This window comes from Vulpes lagopus, chromosome 23, assembly GCF_018345385.1.
Source record: "Vulpes lagopus strain Blue_001 chromosome 23, ASM1834538v1, whole genome shotgun sequence".
Taxonomy (NCBI): Eukaryota; Metazoa; Chordata; class Mammalia; order Carnivora; family Canidae; genus Vulpes; species Vulpes lagopus.
Window position 1 is genome coordinate 57,488,132 of NC_054846.1, and position 24,309 is coordinate 57,512,440.

The following is a 24,309-nucleotide window of genomic DNA, read 5'->3' on the forward strand; positions in this document are numbered from 1 at the left end:
ATACTTAAAAATGTAAAAAATCCAAGACAAATGGGTAGACTACAAGGCAGAAACAGAATGGCATCTCAAGTGTGCTATGATCGGATGGTATCATGACACTCCTTCCAGAAACGAGCTCCGCATCCTGGGGCGAACGAGTCTTACGACAGGAAGCTTCAAGAGTTATTAAACACGTATAGGAGATAAAGAGCAAACATGCCCAGTGTGAAGCACGGGAGATTCTCAGAGGGTACAGTTTGTGGAGAAGCAGTTGAGATGAGGGATTGCAAGGGAGCTGAGCAGCTTGTCCCCACAGCTGCTTTGATGAACAGAACCTAATGCTTTATGCAACAGGCCGTAGGACGGTTTGTACAACTGTGGACTGAATTAATGAGATCAGAGACCTGTTTGCATGAAGTAAATACACGTGTCCCTACCCCGCGGCGTGGAGCTAGGAGGGGGTGAAAGGGCTGGCACGGAGCGAATCTGTCTCACAGGCCACGAGCTCTTACCCCTCTGGGTACATCGGTTCCAAGCTGGCAGAGCTGAGCCCTAGAAGGAGCTGCAGCAGCGGGCCCCGGGGCCTGTTTCATCAAAACGCAGCTGAAGCCGATGGCTCAACGTTTTGGGCGCAGGCATCTGGGTCAGGAGGCGACTCTCCACGTCAGTCCTGTTAGCAAGGTCAAGGCTCAGCTTGCCATCTGACAGCTATACCGGCGAGGGGAAAAGTGACCCAGAGCTCAAGACCCAACTTCTCTTTCTCCAAAGACTACTTTCTTTCCAGAGCCCAGAGCCTAGGACAGAAACCATTTGCTCCCTGGAATTTCTTTTGCATTGCATTTCTTTTTTTAAAAAATATTTTATTTATGAGACACAAGAGAGAGAGAGGCAGAGACACAGGCAGAGGGAGAAGTAGCCTCCCTGCGGGGGGACCCCGATGTGAACTCGATTCCTGAACCCTGGGGTCACGACCCGAGCCAAAGGCAGCCGCCTAACCGCTGAGCCACCGAGGCACCCCCCTCGCACTGCTTTTCTTATCCTCAGTGGTCAATTCCAACCATCTTCTCCCTCTCTCCCCCCAGAAGGGATATGGGAAAGCAAGAGGGGAGAAATATGTCACCCTCCTTCCCAGTTCTGTGTGGCAAAGGCTGCCCACCTGGGACACCGCTTAGAGGGCTCCGGGGGAGGGGCAAAGCCCTCATCTTGGGCCCAAGGCTGCTGATCAAAGAGCTCTGACAACAGGTACCGTTCATGTAAACTCCCTGCTGAGAGGCCAGGGAGGGACAACTGCAGCAGGGGGCTTCCCTGGGGGAGGGGGGGCATGCAGCCTGAACATGAGGCTCATCAACATCAGACAGGCAATGACCTAAGAATGAGCACCCGATCTGGATGGCAAACCCTGCCTTCAAGCCTGGAGATTTATTGAAACACTACATACATATTAAAACATCTTTATATACATTTTCCCCTTTCCAAGATTACAAATATACAAATCCAAAGCATCTTGCGTATTAGAAACAATTGTAGAGAACCTACACCCTAACTGCAGCAATTACACTGGCGTTCCCTGTCTGCCAATAAAAAGCTGGCATGATTCGCCCAATTTCTCAAGTCCAGCTCCTGACGGCGAAACCACAGGATTCACATGGAACGTGTTTCCAAAGCAGCAGTGACACTCCGTTCGGGGCGTGGGGGGATGGAATCGGTCTAGAATTCTGAAAGCTTCATGATTGTTCGGAGAAAACTGGAACTGAGGGCAATTCTCTTCAACAACGTTTTGATCAACTCAATAGTGGTCTTCTTTCTAAATAAGTCACAAAGTATTGTGCTCGGACTGGTCAGGGCAATAGACCCAGGTGAATGCAATAAATAATGGTTATATTTCTGTCAGGAGGAGAAGGGAGTCCTTGAGCAACACTGCTGCACAGTGAGAATTTAGTTCCAGAAGAGAGCTCTCCCTGCCCCATGGAATATGTACTTGCACAGGCACCGGTGGGTGTAAACCCTTGTCTTCATCCTCATCGTCCAGAAAATCCGGGCCACGGTCTTTCTGCCTTGAGTACCAACGTGAGCCCTTACTCTCAGGGAAGCAAAGGTCAACCGGCAAGCTGCGGCTGCCTTAGGAAGAGGCAAACAGGGAAACAGAAGGGGCAAGACAAATATAACGGCCTGTCTCTTGGTTCCGAGGTCCTCCAAGACGCTCTCTTCCACGGAGTCCAGGTCACTGTGGGGCACATCTTCGGGTGTGAAGGATTCATTCCAGTATCGACATCCCTTGGGTTCTCTCATTTCCATAACGCCACGCTTTTTCCTCCTCCTCCTCCTCCTCCAACCACCCCTTTCACAAGAAGTCTATCAACCCAGGAGGCTGCTAGGATAAAATGTCAAATATATAACGGAGGACGTGAGCCTTCACTCAAGCATCTATGCATTGATTTTGTAAACGCTGCAGAATTAAGGTTAGTGGCCAACCCGGGAAATAATACTAGGAAAGGAAAAAGATGTCCAGAGCCATGCAGTGGGAAGAGCTGGATGGAATCTCTGTCCGTAACCTTAATGTGCGGACTATAAAGGAAGGGGAGGAGGGGAGATCAATCATCCCCACGGGCATCGATTCCAACCTTCAACACCACAAACTTCTCAAAGTAGTCTCAACAGGTGCCAGCACCCTCGACGATGTTAACTTTCCAAGTATCTGAAGATGCTCTGCTTCAATCCTGAAGTGCTATCATCTGTCTTGAGGCGCTTAGGTGAAGGGGATGTCTTTAAAGATGGACCCCTTCTCCTTACCTGGAGAGCAGAGAAAGAGTCAGGACCAGCTCAAGACTCCCATACAAGTACTTAGGTTCAGTTAGCTCTTAAAGCACTCATAGTCAAATCACGGACATTTAGGAAAAAAAGAAATACGAACTTTTTAGGAAGCTTTCAATGCTGATGACCTCCTGGGGGTAGCAGTCCTCTTATATTTTATTGGGGAGTGCAAGAGTGAACACCACACCCTAAGCCTTTAAGCCAGAATCCTCTATCTATCTTATCTATCTAATTTTTTAAAGATTTTATTTATTTATTCATGAGAGACACAGAGAGAGAGACAGAGACAGAGGGATAAACAGTCTCCATGAAGGGAACCCGATGTGGGACTTGATCCCAGGATGGCAGGATCACACCCTGAGCCAAAGACACACACTCAATCGCTGAACCACCCAGGAGTCCCTAATTTTTTTTTTTTTTTTTTTTTTGAGAATCTATCCATCAATCTTGCTGGGGACGGCCACATCAGTTCTCAGATTCCCTACCTGAGGTTTAGACGGTTCCTTCGCTGCCTCAGCCTTGACAGGAGAAAGTGTATGAAAGACAAAGTTTCTTAAATTTCGAGGTGCATTGGGGTTTGGGTCAGAGAGAGCAGCCAGTTTCTGAAGCACAGCTTTGGGCTGGTTTAGCAGGGAGCCTGTTTTCAGCTGAAGAGAGAAGAGTCATCAAATCCCAAATGCCAAGGGAAGAATGAGAAGTCCGTCCATCCCTCCCTGGCACCCCCAGATCCTGAGGGGACATATTCCTGCCCCACTCAAGCAGAAAGCAATAGCAGGTGCCCTTGACACCTACTGTCTCCTGTAGCTGCCTCCTCCCCCTAACAACAAAGTAACTCCTCCCTTAGCCTGACCTGGGCCCATGTAACCTCGCAGATCCTGACATCAGGGTATCCATGTCCCCAACCAACCTGGCGGGCACTCTCTGGCCTGATGGCTTCAAAGGGATTTCTGAGTAAAGACTTTGGTTCTTGAATAACCACAGTGCGATTGGCTGAAAAGACAAGAAAGGGAGGTTTGTTCTGGGCAGAGCTGGATAGAATTACCTTTAAATCTAAACAAGCTAAGAAGCCTCTAACTAAACTAATAAACTAAGGCTTAAGAACCCGGATTATTTTAGCATGGTGACTTGAAACTATAGTAAGGAGTGGCAGGAAGATAGACAACCAGCTTGAATGTTGACCATTAACAGTAATAAGCAAAAGCAAGCGTGGTAGGCTGAACACAGATGGTGTCTAAGAGCCCCATTCTGGAATTAGCGCCGGGTTCAATGTCCAGCTCTAACACAGTCTTGGGCAACCAAATAAATAAGCTAAAATTCCTACTCTGAGTTGCCTTAGAACCATCTACGTCTACTCGCAAGTACAACGTCCACTGCCCAAAAGTCTAAGATCCAAGAACACTGTCCTTTTCCATCTTGGAGGGGCCTCTTTAGCACAATGTGAGACCAAGGCCCCGGCCTACAGGGCAACAGTCCCTGAGGCTGGAGTCACTTCCAAGGCTCCTGCATGAACCATCCAGGGGACTGGGCCCGGAGGAGGATGAGAGCTCACCATTTTTCTGTAGTGCTTTGGCTGTAACTTTCTTGGCCAGCATCATAAACTGACTGTCTTCCCCGATGTCTTCTTCTTCAGCTGCAATTTTCCCCTGCTCTGCCTGAAAATAAAAATCAGACCGTATTAACATCAGTCTACTGCACCCCCAAACGGTTAGCATGGCCTGGGTTGTAAAGCTAAGGTACCTGGGATAGCCTTGGTTTTCCCTTCTGCAACCTTTGTTGCTACAGACCAAAAAAAAGGATCTTGGACAAACAAACATGAATTGAACTGCCCGTTGTAATCTTCTCAGAACACAAAAGAAAATTCAAGGATTAAAAGGGACAGCAATATGCTGCCCAGGATCTTGAAACTATCCTGACAGGTGAGGTGAGTGGGTCCCCTCCTCCTCAGCAGCCAGGAACACAACAGAGGACTTCCTACCTGGTCCCGAAGCCACTGTTCTCGTTCAATTCGCTCCTTCCTCCAATGGGCTTCCGTCTCATCAAGCTGCTCTTCCATCTGATCATCATCAGAGTCTCTGTGGAACAAGTCCATCTGGGAAGCATCATCTAAAGCAAAGAGTCAAGGCCATGAGCATTCTGCAGTCTCCTAGGAGAAGGCGCTCGGACAGACGCAAGGGACTCATCATTCATCACACACCGACACAAGCTTTTCCGTTCACTAACAGAAAGTCACAGTTACAGCCAAGTCCTCCTCAGTAGCCTGCTGTGGTTTGGATTTCCACTTGTCGTCTTAGGACACACACGTACACCGTACCATTTGTTTCTGAAAGCAATGACCAAGATACCTATGTTTTTCCATCGGAATTTCCTCATTCGGCCAGGACCGTCACTGTGCAGATCCCCATCGGCGAGGTACCTCTCTTGGTATAAACGTAGCTGTCGCTTATCATCATCCAACATCGTTTTCCTGCAGGAAAGATACAGGGTTCAAAGCCAGGACCATTCTGGCTGGTTGTGGAAACGTCCCATCACTCAGAAGGGCCTGCTGGGATACTGACATGTGTATTTTCTTGATTTGATTCTGTAGCTCCTCATCAGAAGGGAGTACTTCATCAATTTCATCCTGTTCATATTCGTCGATATCTTCCCCATCATACTCATCTTCACTTCCCACATCACTCCCCGACACCTCTGCCTCATCCTCCAGGTACTTCTTCAATCTCCTAGGAAAGAATTTTGAAGATTAGAAACACAACAATGAATACAGACACAGACTATGGATGCAGTGAGAAAAGCAGAACACGGAGCCACTTAAATTTTAATGATACACTTCGGTAATACTTAAAGTCTATCATTTAATACACACCGTATGCCAATACCTATGCTTCCCAGGCTTCATGGCATTATCTCAGGAGGGAGGACTATTATTTCCCTTCAATTTACAGTTGAATGACAGAGACTCAGAGAGTAAATAAATGACCCAAAGTCACACAGCTAGGAGGTCAATTAGGTTCTCTAAAGCCAGAACTCTCAATCTCCTCTGTATATCTGGGACATACCTGCTGGAAAGTTCAGATTATTTTGTTCCGTATTTAAGCTCACCAGGATCGGGAGACAGGTTAGAGATGGTATGGTAATGGAAGGTAATAGCCTGGGATTTCTTAGCAGCTGCCAAGTCTTGACCTTCAAATTAGAGGCACACCTGAGGCTCAGAGTAACTGGTAGGTAAAACCACTACTTCCTAAGTTTTTGTGACCTCAGTTCCTACTGAGAACAAATCTGCTGTCACTTTGGGTTCAAAGTCCTGTCATCTATCATCACAAGTGGCAAAAGTTTGATGGCTTTCTGAAGGATGATTTTTATCAAAGACTTACATTATTTTTTAAAAAGCTGAGTTCCTCTAAATGCTAGGGATCCCAGGGAGTTCCTTCGAGGGCTAAAAGCCACTGAATTCTCTAATCTTCTCATTTACCCACTTGGAACAGCACAACTTTTAGCTGCCATTCTTTCTAAGATTTCTTTTGGACAAAGGATTCTCCAGTTAAGTAAGGTTTAAGAACCACTACCTTAGAAAAATCTATAGATGACCCCAAGCTGTAAGAGACAGTTAATTTGACAGGTGACAAACTAGAACCCCAAACTGATCCTAATAGAATGGAATGACAGGCTAGAAACAATAATATAAAGCTAGTAGGGATCAATATGATATCCTATATGTGAATTCCAAAAGTCATCCGTGTACAATATAATAATGAATGCCTATTAAAATGGTCTTTATGAAACTTTTAATATCATGGGAAAATCATTATGGATATTCCAAGTGGGAAAGCAAGACGCAAAAATATACATACGAAAAAAAAATGCACAGATCTCAACTCTATGAAAACATATGCATAAAAGTGGTTATGGAGCAATCTACCATCCAAAGTTTCATTAGATACTTGGATGGTGAACACAGATGACTTTTTATTTGTAGCTTTATCTTCTTTTAAATATTCTAAAATAAGTGGTTTACTTTTATGAGAACAAAATATTAAAAAGGAATAAACGGGAGGTCATCTGCCTAAGACTAGGATGAGGAAAACCTGAAATGACAGTAATCCATAGGAAAAAAAACCCTATTCCTTAAAAAAGGAATTTTCATTGTCTACTAACTCCTCAAAATCTACAGCGACTCAGCTCTTAGGATCCCTGGTTACTTGACGAGTAGTATGCATCCAGAACAAGGACGTGGTTGTACCACCGTATACAGCAGGAGGTGGACCACACCTGAGGATGAAGAGAATATCCGGTACGTGAGGAGTCAGGAAGCAACGCCGTGTGAGAAATAGCTGAAGGAACCAGAGATATTTAGTACAGAACTCACCTAAGGAGTATATAACCATTTTTGAACACTCAAGAGATACCACGTGAAGGGGTGTATTGGATCTGTGTTGACCACGAAAAGCAACAGAACCGGCAGACTGAGGTAAACGGTGGCAAGCTACAACTCAACCATGAGAACTTTCTCCAGCAATGGGAGGAATGGACATAACACCTACATTTGCCTTCTCAACTTCTCAGACTGCTTCAGGACCTCTTCCTCGTCGTCATCTTCAGGGTCTTCCAATGCCAGATCTTCATTATCAGAGTTACTGGGTTCATCCTGAAAAATCAGGGAGTATCACACACAAAGTTAAGCTGAACAAAACGTGTCCTCAACTAAGACAGGATTTATGAACTTCTGCCCAAACATCTCAATCTAGGAAATGGCTTCTGATAACATGCCAAACTTAGAATCCTCGCCCACTCAGATCAGGAAAAAGACAAGACGGCAGCAGCAGTACCTGGAGTTCAGTTAGGATTACTTTGTTCCCTTCAAGACTCACCTCATCGCTATCCAACTCGTTATCTTTTGGGACAAGCTGAAAGTCTCCAAATTCTTCCTCTTCATCTTCTTCTTCCCTAAAGTACAAATCAAACCAATAGGTTGCTGAAACAAACTATGGGGAGTCAGCCAACTTACAAATTGAAAATATTTTACTAGCACCAAGCATCTCTTCAAGAGATAGGAAACAAGAGACCTTGCCTTTAGAAAAAAAATGTGATAAAATATACATAACACAATCATGTTGTGCAGTCAACCTCCAGAACTCTTCTCATCTTGCAAAACTTTTTATTTATTATTTATTATTTTAAGGCAGGGAGGGGCAGAGAGAGCATCTTAAGTATGCTCCATGCCCAGTGTGGAGCCCAACATAGGGCTTGATCGATCTCACAATCCTGAAATCATGACTTGAGCTGAAATCAAGAGTCAGACACTTAACTGAGCCACCCAGGTGCCCCAAAACTCTATACCCTTCATTTTTATTTTTAAAAATATTTTATTTATTTATTCATGAGAGACACACACAGAGAGAGAGAGAGAGAGAGAGGCAGAGACACAGGCAGAGGGAGAAGCAGGCTCCACGCAGGGAGCCTGATGCGGGACCCGATCCCGGGTCTCCAGGATCATACCCCGGGCCGAACCCGGCACTAAATCGCTGGGCCACTGGGGCTGCCCAACTCTATACCCTTTAAACAACAATTCCCCACTTTTCCTTCCCCTCAGCTCCTGACAACTACCCTTCTACTTTCTCTATGAATTTGACTACTCTCAGTACCTCATCTAAGTGGAATCCTACAGTATTTGTATTTTGAGGACTGGCTTATTTCACCGAGCATAATGTCCTCAAGGCTCATCCATGTTGTTGCATGTGTCAGAATTTTATTCCTTTCTAAGGCTGAATAATCCATTTGTGTGTGTGTGTCCACCATATTTTGTTTATCTACTTGGGATGCTTCCACCTTTTGATTATTATGAATCATGCTACTATGAACATGGGTTTACAAATATCTGAGACTCTGTTATCACTGCTTTTGTGAATATGCTTGAATCATATCATATTGTTTTTAATTTTTTGAGGAACTGCCATTCCAATTTCTAGAGAAGCTTCCCACCAACTGTGGATAAGGGTTCCAATTTCTCCATATCCTCACAAAAACTTATTATTTTGTGTTTTTGTGGGTTTTTAAAAAATTTTTATAGTAGCCATCCTAATGGGTATGAGGTAGTATCTTACTGTGGTTTTGATTTGCATTTCCCTTGAACACTTTCATGTGCTTATTCTTTCCCTTAAAAAAGAGAGAGAGAGAGAGAGAGAGAGAGAGAGAGAGAGATGTTGTGTTTAATGGCGAAGCTTAGCACACTTTTAGCACCATATACGGCCTGAAGTTGAAGCAGCAGGGACAGGTAGGCGACTCCCATTAAGTCTCACATGGCAAAGAGGATGAGGAAGGCAACCAGCACACAGAAGAGCCCCGTGTCCTCAGGTCAAAGCCCAGAACGGCAGAGAAGAGCTGCTGCTTGAGAGACGGGTTCCTGGCACAGCCAATGATCAGGATGCCAAACACTGTTCCAATGCTAGCCCCTGAACCAGCCACACCAATAAATGTGGCTGCTATGGCAATATCCCAGGAGACGACACTGGTCTGGAGCTCCATCGGGCTACCTGGAGTTGGGGAGCTGCTCTAGGATGGCTGTGTAGATGGGATCACTGGCCTACTCAAGGAGGCAGACACAGGCCTGATTGGGCCCCTGGTACAACCTGAGATCAGAGCCAGAGGAATGAGCAGTGCCCAGTGGGCTGCACTGTCTGCCTCCCAGCTTTAGCTCTAGGTCTCTATTCTTGGCTTTTTTTCCTTTTTCTAAAAGAATTTATTTATTTGAGAGAGAGAGAGAAAGCACAAGTGGGGGCAGAGGCAGAGGGAGCAGCCTCCCCACTGAGCAGGGAGCCCGATGTGGGGCCCGATCTCAGGACCCTGGGATCATGACGGACCCAAAGTCAGACACTTAACCGACTGAGCCACCCAGGCTCCCCATCTTCTTTCTTTCTTTAACCCTGTTTTCCACCGACTAAAGGAAAGCATTATAATTTCCTTACCTTGCAAACAAGACTCCAACGTATCGCAAGACTCCCAGACGGGATATGAAGCCCCTAAAATGGCTCATTATTGTGGACCTCAGGATTTTATCAGAAGACGAGGCCTTCCTAAGTTCCCTTCAATCACTGAGACTCACCTGTCTGTGGGGAAAGATCCTGAGCAAAGAGCAAGTGCTTCTTCCATGGGATCACCCAAGCTGCTCTCCTTCTCCGGCTTATTTAACTCTGATGGAGCCAGAGTGGAGGCATCTATATCACAACAAAGAAAAAGATTTGTCACCAAGAAATAACAGCTTTATCCTCTCTCCCCAGCCATCTATAGACACTCCAGCTCAATACAGTTCTAAGGTAAGCTTGCCAAAAAGAGCTTACCATCCATTCATTCAACAAATCCTTATTTAGTGCTTACTATGTGCCAGGCACCAGGGATACAGTAGTGAGCAAAACAAAAATCCCAGCTCCCACAGAGCTGACATTCTAGCCATCAGGGAGACAGAAACATGAAGATGAAAATAAGTAGGCATTTATAGGAAATTTACTATTACAAGAGCACTCTTCTAAGCTCTGCATACATATTAACCATAAATGAGAAATCGCATGGCAAAAACTGAAGCTTAAGTTGACATTTTACCACCTTAAGAAAGCAAAGGCTCTAAACATCAGGAAGCTAAGAATTCAACCTACACACAAGAATATGTCACACCCTTGTTTTCTGTGAACTTTTCACCCAAGGGTAACAGATTTCTTCTCAAGGACACTGACAAGATATTTGGTTGTGGCGAGCCTGACACTCTCTGTTGGCTATTTACCCTGAGAAGTGAATTTTCCTGAACAAAGATTCAGAAGTTCCTCCAGGTTTTCTTTCTTGTCGTTCTTCCTGGGCAGAGTCTTTTCAGTTTGAGATGTGAACTTTCCAGTACATAGATCCAGTAGCTCATCCATGTTAGCATCCATGGCATTCTCATCCATACTGGCCAATGGCAATCCAGGCTTCAAAGCTTGGTACTGATTTCTGTGGTTTCTAACATTTAAGAACCTACAAATGCAATGAAGAATATAAGAAATTCTCTAGGAGAAACAACAAAGTAGTGGCTAAAGAGGTTTTTTTTTTTTTTTTTTTAAAAGAAAGAGTGGGGGAAGGGGCAGAGGGAGGAGAGAGAAAATCTTAGGCAGGCTCCACACCCAAGACAGAGCCGAAGGCAGGGCTCGATCTCATGACCCTGACATCATGACCTGAGCCAAAATCAAGAGTTGGACATTTAATCGACTGAGCCACCCAAGCACTCTGGTATTTCTAATAAAACCAAACTTAAAAGCTGAATCTCAGGGGCACCTGGGTGGTTCAGTTGGTGAGGCATCTGCCTTCAGCTCAGGTCACGATCTTGGAGTCCTGGGATCAGGCTACTTGCTTGGAGGAGAGTCTGCTTCTCCTTCTCCCTCTGCCCCTTCGCACTGCTCATATTCTCTCCCTCTCTCAAATAAATAAATAAAATCTTAAAAAAAAAAAAAAAAAAAAAAAAAGGCTGAATCTCAAACCAGCAAAGGATCCAAACTGCAGCCTTGTGATAATCTGAAGAGGGAGGGAGTTTAATAAAAGAATAAGTGCTATTTGAAAGGTAAAGGGTAAAGGATCATTTCTGCTTTCAGACAGTGTCAGTGTTATGGCCGTGCAACGTGCCACGGGTCTGTCAATCCCCAATCCACACAACAAGCCTAACACAGCAGGACAGGTCATCTGATGCCCTTACACGAGCTGTGCATTTCAAGTAAAGCAGAGATCAAAGGATCAGAATGTCAGGAAAGACTATTTACGTTTTACTTTCTGGAGAGCTTTTGTTCAAACTTGCAGAATGTAATCCTAATGGTCTGTACACCTTCTCTTTCTCAGAAGAAAGAGCACAGATGGAGTAACAGAAGCTCACTTTATTTTTAAACAAAATTAGGCAGTACCCAGCACCATCCCACCCACAGAAACATAAAACTACCTACCCATCTGCATCCAACAGTTGGCTCTGAGTGTCATCTTCTAAACAGAACTGGAAGTCTCCTGCTCCTAGGAAAAGTGTCTTAGGCTCTGGGGAGGCGTTATACAGATCCTGGGAATCCTCTACGGGAAGTGAAGGCTCAGACAGCTTTCCTGAACTCTGGCACCAAAACAAAACCAAACAAAAACAAAACATTTTATAATTGTCATTCACTGTCATGACAACAACAGAAGTTGCTATTTCCAAGATTTTATCTCTTCTCAAGCAATTGCAGCTGAGGAGGACAATGCATAGCCAAGAGAAGGATAAAGAAAAATATATTCAGGAAAGTAAGAACACTGGATGAGGCTTGTTTTTAATACACAAAGGGGGTGGTTTCTTTAAACTGAGCACACATAACGTGGTGGGAGTTGGTTGGCTCAGACGCATTTTATTTAGCAGTGTGGGAAGTAAAAGGGGGAGGAGATTAGAAGACCATTACCATCTTACCTTCGAAGCTGAGCTGACCAAACTGGCTCGAAATAGCCCAGGGGAGGGAGATCTGAATCCTCCCACTGCAGGGAAAAAACTGGTCCCACGGCCTGTCTGTCTGTTGCAAGGCTGATAGGATGGAATCGTGGAGCCAATCAGCTCAAAGCTGCTATTGTGGCTGCTTTCCTTTGTTAGCAACGAGCATGAATCATCTTCATCTAAAGAAAGAGAAATAACTTTTAAGTGTATGATTCCAGAAATAAGGTGGATCTGTTTAGGAAAAAGAATTGAGAATGCAACTGTCAGGTAACATTCATAGGCAAACCCCTCAAGTTATGTGTCTAAAACATGAAGTTGAAGGTAAATTACAGTAGCAAGAGAGCATTATACAGTCAGGGTTTATCACTCTGAGCTACGTGACACCTGAAAGTTCCCAACTTTCTCTCACCCTGCCTAATGCCTATGATCACACTCCCCATCATCCAATCATGTCTACATCTTCTTTTTATCTACTGTAACATAAATGTTCTCACGGCTCAGTTAATCAACACACACTACTAAGGACATATTATGTGTCCATGTTCAACTGTGAAGAAACGCAATACAAAATTTCAAAACCAGACCCGAATCTTCTAATTCGTTAATTCCTTTCAGAAAAATTTTCTAACTCATAAATTCCTTTCATTGCCACAGGGAAGACGGAGAAAAGTCTGCTGGGTTCAAAAAAATGCAAATCTTATGGAATTGTAGGCCTTCAGTACCAAAACTAGAGGAGCTAAGAAAAGTCAAGTTCTGCATAAGAGTCATGACTTACCCAGTTTGCTAGACCTTTTTCCTGAGATTTCATCTGTTTCTGATTTTTCTTCACTAGGAAAGTAACTATGAAACAAGAAAGAAAATTGTTTACCTGTTTCTGCTACTTATTTTTTTTTTAAAGATTTATTTATTCGAGAGAGAGAGAGAGAAAGAGGGAGAAAGAGAGAGAGAATGCACACAAGTGAGGGAAGAGGAAGAGGAAGATTCTCAAACAGAATCTCCACTGAGCCTGGAGCGAGATGTAGGCCTCGATCTCACCATCCATGAAGTCATGACCTGAGCTGCAGTCAAGAGTTGGACGCTTAACTGACTGAGCCACCCAGCCACTCCATGTCTCTGCTTCTTATGAGAGAGGCAAACCCAAGGGAGTCTTATCTTTCCCTTGAGAGAATTACTTACCCCATCTTAGAAGAGTTGTCCTTAAATAGAAGCAAGGTAGAATCAGATGACAGAGGCTTGGGGACAGAGAGGCCAATGGACTTGCTAATGTCACTACTGCCATCACTATTGTCTTTATCCATTTCTTTCTCTTCTTTGGTTTCTATTTCTTCACCACTGAGAAGGAATTCTGCATTCTTCACCAATCACATTGCCCCAAAACAGAAAGTCAAAAAATTTAAAAGCAAATAGGCTGTTAGCCTGACATACGGCTGCTTGGTTACAGTTCACATCTTAAAGCTCAAACGGCAGACCTGAAGGAAGCTTGGTGTGATCACTGTCAGTAACATAATTTTCCCTGACACTCCAGGAGCTCTTTTGTACTTATTTTACCTTTTACCCTCCTTAAATTGCTATGAGATTATGAAAGAAGACTGGGTTATCACTTTACCGAGGCAATGAGAGGTTAAACAAGTAGCCTGAGATTGCAGGACAACTAGTGGCCTCAGACCAAAAACAGGCTGTGACATGCTGCCCAGTTCAGCCCCTGCTTTCTTGCTTTACCCAGGGATAAACGTGAACCAACTCTTACAGTGACTGCAGAGTTCCAACAAAGGGGCTTATCTGTTTCATTATTATTTGTTTTTCTTAGTGGTTTTTTTCTTTTTATTATCTATCTTACCTAAGCAGAAAACAACACGATGGAAAAAGGGCAAGAGGCCCTTTTACAAATACCCTTCTCAGTGAAGAAAGAAAGAGACTCAGGAAGGTCTCAGCCTGCCTGAGAACTTATTCCAGACCTCAACCTGACCAAGGTTAAGACTGCTGTTCATTCTGAATAGAGAAAACTACATAAACAACGAAGATAAAAGTATCTATTAATATAAAGCCACTTCCATTTTAGCCTTAGATTTCAATAAGTAGACTAATAGGTAGAGCCAAAGGTAGAGCTCCGTGAACTGCAGGTAGCCAAAGGTGCTGACGGAACTGAATGCATTTGAACTTTGGTACATATGAGCTAGTTACGCAATCTCTGCCCCTGAAATCTCCTACACAATTCAACATACTTACTCTACTCTTATTCAAATCCGATTTTCTCTTTCCCTTATCTACCTTGACCAAGTAACAAAATTAAATAATTGTCAGAACCTCCTGATTGCCTTCTTCCTCCTCTTCTTCCTCTAAATCTCCATCTTCCTCCTCTTCTCCATCTTCCTCCGATTCGTCCGTCATTTCTTCCTCCTCCTCCTCCTCTTCTTCAAATCCATCCTCATTGTCTAATTTAAATAAGGCTTGGCGCTTTTGGCGTTCCTCATGCCTACGGAGTTTCATCGCTTCCTGCAGTTTGGCTTTCAGCACCTGAAGCTTTTCACCTGAACAAAAATATGAAGAAACACGTTAGACATAATGACCGATTACCTACTGCAATCATGGAAGTGTGCATTTCAGGGAACTCCAGAAGTGTTGCAGTCACATCTTCAAAGGAAAATCAGAGACCTTAGTACTCTAAGCTTTTGTTATCTTAACAAATAAGATTATGAACTAAAGTGTAAAAGAGAACTTCCATAGTGATGTCCTACACCCTGGGTCAATAAACTGTACAGAAATTATAAAGTTATTAAAGAAGGCAAAAAAGGGGCGGAAGAGTAGGACTCTGAAAATCTCTGGCTCAGAAGCCATGAAGGACAACACTGATAAACTTGCCTGTATTAAAGAAAAGAAGAAACAATTCGAGAGTAAAATGGGCAAAGGGTATGTTCAAAGAAGAAACGAACATATGTGGTTAATAAGCAAAAGTAATGCTTAACCTCATTTCTTTCTTAAGATTTTATTTTTAAGTAATCTTTATACCCAACATGGCACTTGAACTCACAACTGCAAGATCAAGAGTCACATGTTCCACCAACTGAGCCAGTTGGGCATCCCTCACCTCAGTTCTAATTAAAGAGATACAAATCAAAATAAGAGATCGCATTTTTTACATATCTGGCAAAAATTAGGTTTGATAATATCTCTTGCTAAGAGGAAACTGGAACTCTTTTATACTGTGATTCAGCAGGTAAGTTGGTGCAGCTATTTTGGAGGACAATGGGATGCTATCTATCAAAATCTGACTCCATGATTCCACTGTAAGTAACTCTGCATCCACTACACCAACTACCTGATACTGAGGTGCAACACTGTATGAAATGCCAAACACTGGAATAAACAAGATGCCCAGTAACAGCAGTATGGTCAAACAAATCCTGTTACAGTAGCACAGGGGAATATTATGCGGCTGTTTTAAAAAAACCCTCAAAAGCAAAATAATGTGTATCTGAGCTCTGAAGTTAGGTACTATGGATGAGGCTGCTGGTTCTACTACTTACGAGCTGTTTAATCTTGAGCAAGTTGTTTAAATGCTTTGCCTACCAGTTTCCTCATATATAAAATAAAGATACTAATATTATTTACAGTAAAGCACCTAGAGCAGTGCCTGGCGGAGAGTAAGTATCCAATGTCTATCCGTCTGTCTGTCTCTCTCTCTCTCTCACACACACACACACACACACACAATGGTGTATGCATATTAATTTTCTTCCTAGGACACAAGAAATGGTTAACAGCTGCCTTTAGGAAGACTAATGTTCCATTTCATACATTTTCCTCAGTGTCTCAATTTTTTCTATGTGACCTATTTATTGTACTTTCAAAGTGGGAGTGGGGACAACAGACATTGTTAAAACAAAAAAGCAGATTAGAAAGCAGAATGCATAATATGATCAACATTATTGTTTGTTTCTAAAAACATATATAGGGCAGCCTGGTGGCTCATCAATTTAGCGCTGCCTTTGGCCCGGTGTGTGATCTTGGAGACCCGGGATCGAGTCCCACGTCGGGCTCCCTGCATGGAGCCTGCTTCTCCCTCTGCCTGTGTCTCTGCCTCTCTCTTTCTCTCTCTCTCTTTCATGAATAAATAAAATCTTTAAAAAATAAAAAAATAAAAAAAACATATATATACATACATGCAAAGAGGTTTTTTTTAAAAGATTTTATTTATTTATTCATGAGAGACAGAGAGAGAGAGAGAGAAAGAGAGAGGGAGAGGCAGAGACATGGGCAGAGGGAGAAGCAGGCTCCATGTAGGGAGCCCGACATGGGACTCGATCCCGGGTCTCCATGATCACACCCTGGGCCAAAGGCAGGTGCTAAACCGCTGAGCCACCAGGGATCCCCCAAGATATCTTTTGTTTAAGACTTTATTTATTTATTCATGATAAACAGAGAGGCTGCCTGGGAGCCTGATGTGGGGACTCAATCCCAGAACCCTGGGATCATTTCCTGAGTCAAAAGCAGACCCTCAAAAAAAAAAAAAAAAAAAAAAAAAAAAAAAAAAAAAAAAAAGCAGACCCTCAACCACTGAGCCACCCAGGGGCCCTGCAGAAGGAGATTAAAAGGATACACAATAGGGATGCCTGGGTGGCTCAGTCGGTGAAGTGATAGACTCTTGATTTCAGCTCAGGTCATGATCTCACAATCGTGGGATCGAGCCCCCTCTGGGGCTCTGTGCTCAGCAGGAAGTCTGCTTGACATTCTCTCTCTCTTTGTCTCTGCCCCTCCCACTGCTTGCACCCATGCTCTCTCTCAAATAAACAAATAAATTTTTTTTAAAAAAGGATACACAATTATAGGTGCCTGTGATAGAGGATAGTAGAGTTTTTTCTTTATTCTTTCTTTGTATTTTCTTTTTTTTTTTTTAATTTTTTTTATTTATTTATGATAGTCACAGAGAGAGAGAGAGAGAGAGAGGCAGAGACACAGGCAGAGGGAGAAGCAGGCTCCATGCACCGGGAGCCCGACGTGGGATTCGATCCCAGGTCTCCAGGATCGCGCCCTGGGCCAAAGGCAGGCGCCAAACCACTGCGCCACCCAGGGATCCCCTCTTTGTATTTTCTACAATGTTTATAGTTTTTTATCTTTTAATTAATTTTTAAAAATTATTTATTTTTACTTATTTTTTTTTAACAATTTTATTTATTTGAGAGAGATAGAGTAAGCACAGAGGGAGAGTGAGAGGGAAAAGCAGGCTCCCCACAGAGCAGGGAGCCTGATGAGGGATTCGATCCCAGGACCCCAGGATCATGACCTGAGCTGAAGGCAGACGCTCAACCACTGAGCCACCCAGGGGTCCCCACTATAGTGTCTTCAGTAGCCACAAAGATCATCAGTATACAAAGCATAAAGCAATCAAATAAACAAAAACATGAACCCAAATACCTGGCTTTGTGCGGCTTGTTCCATCCAGCTTCTCAGACGCCAAAGTCACAGGCACCACGTCTGCCTTCAGCTCTTCCTTCCCATCAGTGCCCAAGCCTTTCACTATGATGTTCACATTCACCTTCTGACCAGCCCTGGGTTTGACTGCTGGATTCGCATGCTTCCAGAAACGCTGCTTCAAGGCTTCCAGTTCTAGATCCAAACACCAACCAGTATGTCAGTTTTCCACGCTTAAACTCTTTCCTTTAAGATTCCAGTTAAGACTCATAGCTTAAGTTTTTAAGATCAACAAAGTTGTAGGGGGAAAAAACATCCAAAGACACCAAAAACTCCTTTGCTACTAACACCTCTGTCAAATTCATGTAAGTTAACCCAGACTAATGAAATGTTGCAACTGTTCTTCCTCAAAAATCATTTTAGGGTAGAAATTTATAACTGATTTTTTTTTTTTTTTTAATTTATGATAGTCACACAGAGAGAGAGAGGCAGAGACATAGGCAGAGGGAGAAGCAGGCTCCATGCACCGGGAGCCCGACGTGGGATTCGATCCCGGGTCTCCAGGATGGCGCCCTGGGCCAAAGGCAGGCACTAAACCGCTGCGCCACCCAGGGATCCCTATAACTGATGTTTCTAAATGTATGCAATTCTTTTTTTTTTTCTAAAGACTTTTAAGGGCAGCCTGGGTGGTTCAGCGGTTTAAGCGACGCCTTCAGTCCAGGGCCTGATCCTGGAGACCTGGGATCGAGTCCCACATCAGGCTCCCTGCGTGGAGCCTGCCTCTCCCTCTGCCTGTGACTCTGCCTCTCTCTCTGTCTCTCATGAATGAATGAATGAATGAAATTTATAAATAAATCTTAAAAAAAAGATTTTTAATTATTTATTTGATATAGAGAGAGGGAGCGTGAGCAAGCACAAGCAGTGGGGGTACAGCAGGCAGAGGGAGAGGAAGAAGCAGGCTTCCTGTAGAGCAGGGAGCTTGATGTGGGGCTCGATCCCAGGACTCCAAGATCATGATCTGAGCTGAAGGCAGATGCTTAACTGACTGAGCCACCCCAAGCACCCTAAATGTATGCAATTCTTGAAAAAAATATATTAAACTGGTAGGACCATTAATAATACCATAATTATTAATCATCCAATGGCTTAATTTTTCATAAGTTCCACCCTTTTAAAAAAAATTCCCTATTCTGAACATTTCACTATTTATTAGCAATCTTACTAAACATAGGGAAGGTCAATTAAAAAAAAGGGGGGGGGGGCAGCCCCGGTGGCGCAGCGGTTTAGCGCCACCTGCAGCCCAGGGCATGATCCTGGAGTCCTGGGATCGAGTCCCACGTCAGGCTCTCTGCATGGAGCCTGCTTCTCCCTCTACCTGTGTCTCTGCCTCTCTCTCTCTCTCTCTCTCTCTCTCTGCATCTCTATAAATAAATAAATAAAATCTTTAAAAAAATTTAAAAAATATATATCATATTAAAAAAAAAAGGAAAAAAATGACAATTCATCCAGTGATGTAACCTAGCAACAGGACTAGAAAAGTCTGTTGGTGAGACTGTTAAACTTGTACAATCAATATAATCAGAAAGGAAATTCTATTTACAGGTGGCCTCTATACCACACTTATCTTACGGAGGGGACTATATATACTGGGAGCAGTAGGTTCAGTGGTCCAACGGCAATAGTGCCTCTCCTCACTTCCCCATTGCTGTAATAGCTCAGAATTTCTTTCTCCTTTCTCCCTCAGCTAGCTGCTATCTGGCACCATCACCTGCTGCCTCTGTGGGAGACATCATATCACTGTGGGCTGTTTTAAGAGAGCTGACAGTTACAAACAGAAAAGATTCCTTTGGGGTCGAGGGATCCTGGATATTTTCACAAGCTTTCTCTTCTATATAAGATGTCCAGAACACTCCACGTTTGGTTCTTTTTCTAAAATGCACTCGAATTGTATTTTAGTGGTTTTACAGTTACCAGCTAGATGTGGTACTTCCTTCCTTAAAAGGGAACAGAAGAAATGGAAGGAAACCTTTTCATTCTGAGTTCCTAGTATAATCAAGTAGCAAAAATCCAGCTCCAAAGGATGATATGTTTACCTAACAAACAAAAGTGTAAGGAGAGAAGATGTGAGTTTGCACCCGCATGGTGGTTCAGTGAGGCTGGAAGCAATGGCGGGATGGAAGTGGAAAGCCAACAGAAATAGGCAGGTCGTTATTGGCACTAACAGAATAAAACAAATGGATGTGGAGCAAGATTTGCTTGGGACCTAAAGTAATAATGAGGCAGAGGAGTTGCCTTCATTCTTCTAGAGAAAGCCAGGGTCCTTAGAGCTCTTCCTCTCCAACACATCAGGACACCTGCTTTCCTTGCCCTTTACTACATGACTCAACCATCTTCCTCCTTGCCCTAGAAATCCTGCTCAGGTTCCTCTCCGTCCACCAGTCTTTTTCCAGGATCCGTTCATGTCCTAACTGAAGGGTCTCTGCTCCAGCTTAGGTTTCCACCAGCAGCATGAATCTAAAACTATGCTCATCCCCATTGTTCTTAGTCCAGAAAAACAGAAGAATTAAGGGCAGAGATGATCCTCTACACTATTGCAGGCAGCAGGAGTTACACATTTCTAGTACCCCGATGTTTAGATCTACATGCGTTTTCTCATGGAAACCCTACTCTATGTGAGGTTAAGGAAACTAAGCTGTTCCTACTACTTTTATTCTTAACTCCTTCCAATGTGTCCACCATACTTGCCACCAGATTGACCTCCCCAAAATGAGTATCTGATTGGGTCATTTCCTTTGCTAAAAGTTTTTCAGTGGCCCTCTACTAACAAAAGGAAAAATCCAAGCTCCTACCATGGCCTCAAAGCCCTGTATGATCTGGCCTCCAGTTACCCATCCTCAATGCCTTTGCAATCTTCACTCCAGCTCACCAGAACACCCTGTACTTTCTCTTGTCATTGTTGGATCTTTTGTGGGTCTCTTCCCTCTGCCAGGAATGCCCTCCCTCACTTGTCTGCCTTGGTATCTCTACTAGGCTTTCAGGACTCAGCTCTGGTATCAGTTCCTTTCGGAAATGTTCCTGACTCCCCAAGAGACATTCCAAGTGAGGTACCCTTCCTCCAGGCTCAGAGAATACACGCATTTCCTATCCAGTCGTGTAATGAATGCTCTGTTTGCCTGTCTGTCACTACTACCAGGCTTTAACTTCCTTGAGAGCAGGGACTATGTCTTGTATACAAAGCATCCGACACCATGCTAAATAAAGGTTTATTGCACAGATAAATAAAAGTTGATCCTAACTTCAGAAATATGGAACTGGATGGTATGGAAATCCAACTTTGATGTCAAATACTATTTCTGAAGGAAAACATATTCCGACCTAAAAATAAATGCCTACTATGTGCCAGGCACTGTGCTAGTTCCCTATATAAGCCAAGTAATGTTGGAAAAATTACCCAGCCTCTCCAAGTCTCTGTCTCTTCACTGCAAAATAATACCTGGGGCTACGAGAATTAATAACAATAATAGAGAATCTATCAGTGTCTAATGTAGTAGGTACTCATGAAAAAGGTTTCTTCCCTTTCCTGTCTCAGTCCAGAACTGTTTAGAGAGCTTCAAGTCCCAAATAAAAAAAATCTCACAGTGTTTAGTATTGTTAAGTACTCAAGAAATGTTGCTTCCCCCTTTCTTACTCTGGAGCTGTTTAGATAACTCCCACACCACAAAACTTTCCCTCCATGTTCCGGGCAACAGCTTATTTCCCTGCTTCTTTGCTAATGGAGCTACGTTAGTTCTGTTACACAAACCTTTCACTCCACGTCCTGCTCTGGTTAAACTGATTCACACATCCTCCCAATATGCACCATGCAGAGCTCTTCTTGTCCCTTCGAAGAGTGTCCTTCTCTCCACTTCCAAAAAGCCCACTCATTCAATCAACAGAATCTCTGGGCATAATTTACACACCAGATACTGTCGATGACAGAGCACCTGCCAACCATAAGCTGTTATGGTTACGATGTAAATAATTTCACTAATAATAGAAGTAGGAGCCACTATTTGAGTGCTTCCTTATGCATTTCTATGCCTTACTTCAACAAATCTTCACTATAGTCCTGTGAACTGGATTTTCTTTTTTCTTTCTTTCTTTTTTCCTTAAGGTGCCTCAGAGAGGTCAAATGGCACACTCAAGGTTAAACAATGAGTAGCACAGTCTAGATTCAAACCTTGGTCTTGCTACAGAGTCTAAGCTCTTATCACGCCATATGGCCTCAATGCAGAGGAGGGAACACCCAATTCCGCCTACTAATCAGGAAGTCTACCTAATATGGTAATATTTAAACTCTGTCTTGAAGGAGCATTCATTCATTCACTCATCCAATATAAACGCCTATAATATGTCATCCACTGTGGAAGTACTGGTGATAGAGTAGGGAATAAGCTAGAAGATCCCTATTCAAAGTATAAAAGGAAAGGCAGTGAACAAGTAATTACACCCACCTACTCTTCAAGCCTTCTTCTACCCACCTATTGGAAGAAACTAATCCTTCCTCTAAACTGCCCCAGCACTTTATTCTAAATGTTTCTTTTGGCAAAGACTACTTTTCCCTTTTGTTCATTTAATTTTTCCAATTATCAGTGACACACATTCATTATAGATGTCAATTTCCACCTTCTCTCTGGTATTACTGTTACTTGCATACTTATCTCCCATACGAGAGCGTAAGTAGCTTAAACGTACAATAAATGTCAGATTTCTCTTGGTATGCCCTACAACACCTTGCATGTCATGGATAATTTAATATTTGTTAAATAGTAGGGGAAAAAATAAGCTTTTTGCAAACAATTTACCAAACTAAAAGGTCTCCCTTTAATGGTGAAAACAATGAATAATGCTTTTTTGAATGTCATGCCATAACACAACAGCCAATGCATCTCTTTTGTGTACTAACCTATCAACAAGCTTCCTGTTTTAAACAAGGTTGAGAACATTCTGATGGCCTGCCAGATTTATCTAAATAGAATTTTACCAATATCTGGTACAACTACAGCATAAGATCACATGTGGTTATCATTTCCTCCTGCGTTCCCTAGCCTCCACAGGAGCAAATACTAGAAAGCTGCCAGAATAAATTACTCTGGAGGCTCCCCCACAATTCAAAGGATTACCTCTGTTGGTTTCAGGTTCTTCAAGTATCACAAAGGAATCTTCATCAGCACCCAGCCGAGGTTTAATGGAAACATCTACTCCCAGTTGCTTAAGTCTATCCAGTGTGAACCTCCTCACTTTTTCAGGTTGCATAATTATGGATTTAGTTTGCTGCCTGGGCTCTTCCACCTTCTCATCTGCTTCTTCTGTTTTCTTCAGGCCTTCTTCTCCCTCCAGAGAATGAGGTTCAGGTGCCACAAGCCCTAAGGCCTGATACTCTTCATTGTCCTCCTTCCCAAGGGAGCTGGATTCCTGCTGAGCCACGTAGCTGTCCTCAGGTGAAGGTCTGTCGTCACTCTGCTTCTGTTTCTCCTGAATTTCTTGCTCTTCACTTCCCATCACATCCTTACTGCAAGACTCCTCTGATCCAGTAGTGATCTGGGCTTCATTTGAAGCTGCAGGGAGTGCATTAATGTCCATTTCATATCCCGCACCTGTTGTCTGCTCAGAATCTTTGCTTTGGTGGTCATTATTCTTCTCGCTTGTATTTGTGGTGTCTATGGATGCTTTGTGATGGCTTGACTGATACTTAGATGACCTAGAGAAGGGAAAATGAGCTGACGTTGAAAATTATCCTAAGTGGGAAACTCTCATCTCAGTATATAATGATATTCAGCTAAATCAGTTTGATGAGTGAGGAATCTGAACTTTTTACACCAGATGTTTATTACAAAACTGAGTATTTGCAAAAATTATAATCACAAGGAAAGAGAGTTCTTACTTCAGTAGTGCCATGGCATTCCCCTGGCAAGTGGGTCGGGGTTTACGTTTGAAGAAATCATGAATGGTTTTATTCTCAGGCATATGATATGGAAGATTAAGCGCAGACTCTATAAAATCAAACAAAAGAAGCAAATAAATTTACTGTATATTCTGAAATGTCACTTCATATCCAGTTAACTAAACAGTACAGTGAAAGCCATCACCAGAAATAGAAAACAATCCTGGCTTTAATAGACAGGATTTTTTTTTTAAGATTTTATTTATTTATTCATGAGAGACAGAGAGAGAGAGAGAGAGAGAGAGAGAGAGAGAGAGAGAGAGGCAGAGACACAGGCAGAGGGAGAAACAGGCTCCATGCAGGGAGCCCGACATGGGACTCGATCCCGGGTCTCCAGGATCACGCCCTGGGCCAAAGGCAGGCGCCAAACCGCTGAGCCACCAGGGCTGCCCTAATAAAGACAGGATCTAAGTACAAAAGAACTCCCTGAAGACCGGTGGCTTTTAAATCTGGTTGTGAAATCAAACTGATCGTGAGTGGCTCACTTGGTTAAGCACCTACCTTGGGCTCAGGTCATGATCTCAGGGTCCTGGGATCAAGCCCCGTGTTGGGCTCCCTGCTCAGTGGAGAGTCTGCTTCTCCCTCCACCCCAACTCCGCCATTTGTGCACTCGCGCTCTAACAAAATCTTTAAAAAAATATTTTGCCACGGCCAAGTTGAGCCTACAAAGAAA

General features: G+C 43.4%; 1 protein-coding gene and 1 pseudogene across 2 annotated transcripts in view; both read right to left on the reverse strand.

Annotated features, from left to right (window-relative positions):
- Nucleotides 1-726: 726 nt before the first annotated feature.
- The window catches only part of CLSPN (claspin), a 30,922-nt gene continuing 7,339 nt past the window's right edge, over nucleotides 727-24,309 (reverse strand). For both annotated transcript variants that reach the window (XM_041737845.1, XM_041737846.1), the window contains 19 exons: nucleotides 23,577-23,685; nucleotides 22,816-23,393; nucleotides 17,657-17,848; nucleotides 14,549-14,772; nucleotides 13,421-13,596; nucleotides 13,020-13,084; nucleotides 12,224-12,423; nucleotides 11,739-11,893; nucleotides 10,559-10,785; nucleotides 9,887-9,998; nucleotides 7,656-7,731; nucleotides 7,329-7,432; nucleotides 5,346-5,510; nucleotides 5,133-5,254; nucleotides 4,766-4,893; nucleotides 4,340-4,442; nucleotides 3,698-3,780; nucleotides 3,276-3,437; nucleotides 727-2,769 (listed from right to left, as the gene is read on the reverse strand). In XM_041737845.1, the coding sequence (XP_041593779.1) occupies nucleotides 2,659-2,769; nucleotides 3,276-3,437; nucleotides 3,698-3,780; nucleotides 4,340-4,442; nucleotides 4,766-4,893; nucleotides 5,133-5,254; nucleotides 5,346-5,510; nucleotides 7,329-7,432; nucleotides 7,656-7,731; nucleotides 9,887-9,998; nucleotides 10,559-10,785; nucleotides 11,739-11,893; nucleotides 12,224-12,423; nucleotides 13,020-13,084; nucleotides 13,421-13,596; nucleotides 14,549-14,772; nucleotides 17,657-17,848; nucleotides 22,816-23,393; nucleotides 23,577-23,685 (3,092 nt within the window). In that variant the 3' untranslated portion in view covers nucleotides 727-2,658. The remainder of the gene's footprint in view (nucleotides 2,770-3,275; nucleotides 3,438-3,697; nucleotides 3,781-4,339; nucleotides 4,443-4,765; nucleotides 4,894-5,132; nucleotides 5,255-5,345; nucleotides 5,511-7,328; nucleotides 7,433-7,655; nucleotides 7,732-9,886; nucleotides 9,999-10,558; nucleotides 10,786-11,738; nucleotides 11,894-12,223; nucleotides 12,424-13,019; nucleotides 13,085-13,420; nucleotides 13,597-14,548; nucleotides 14,773-17,656; nucleotides 17,849-22,815; nucleotides 23,394-23,576; nucleotides 23,686-24,309) is intronic.
- Nucleotides 9,080-9,817, reverse strand: LOC121481366 (annotated as a pseudogene).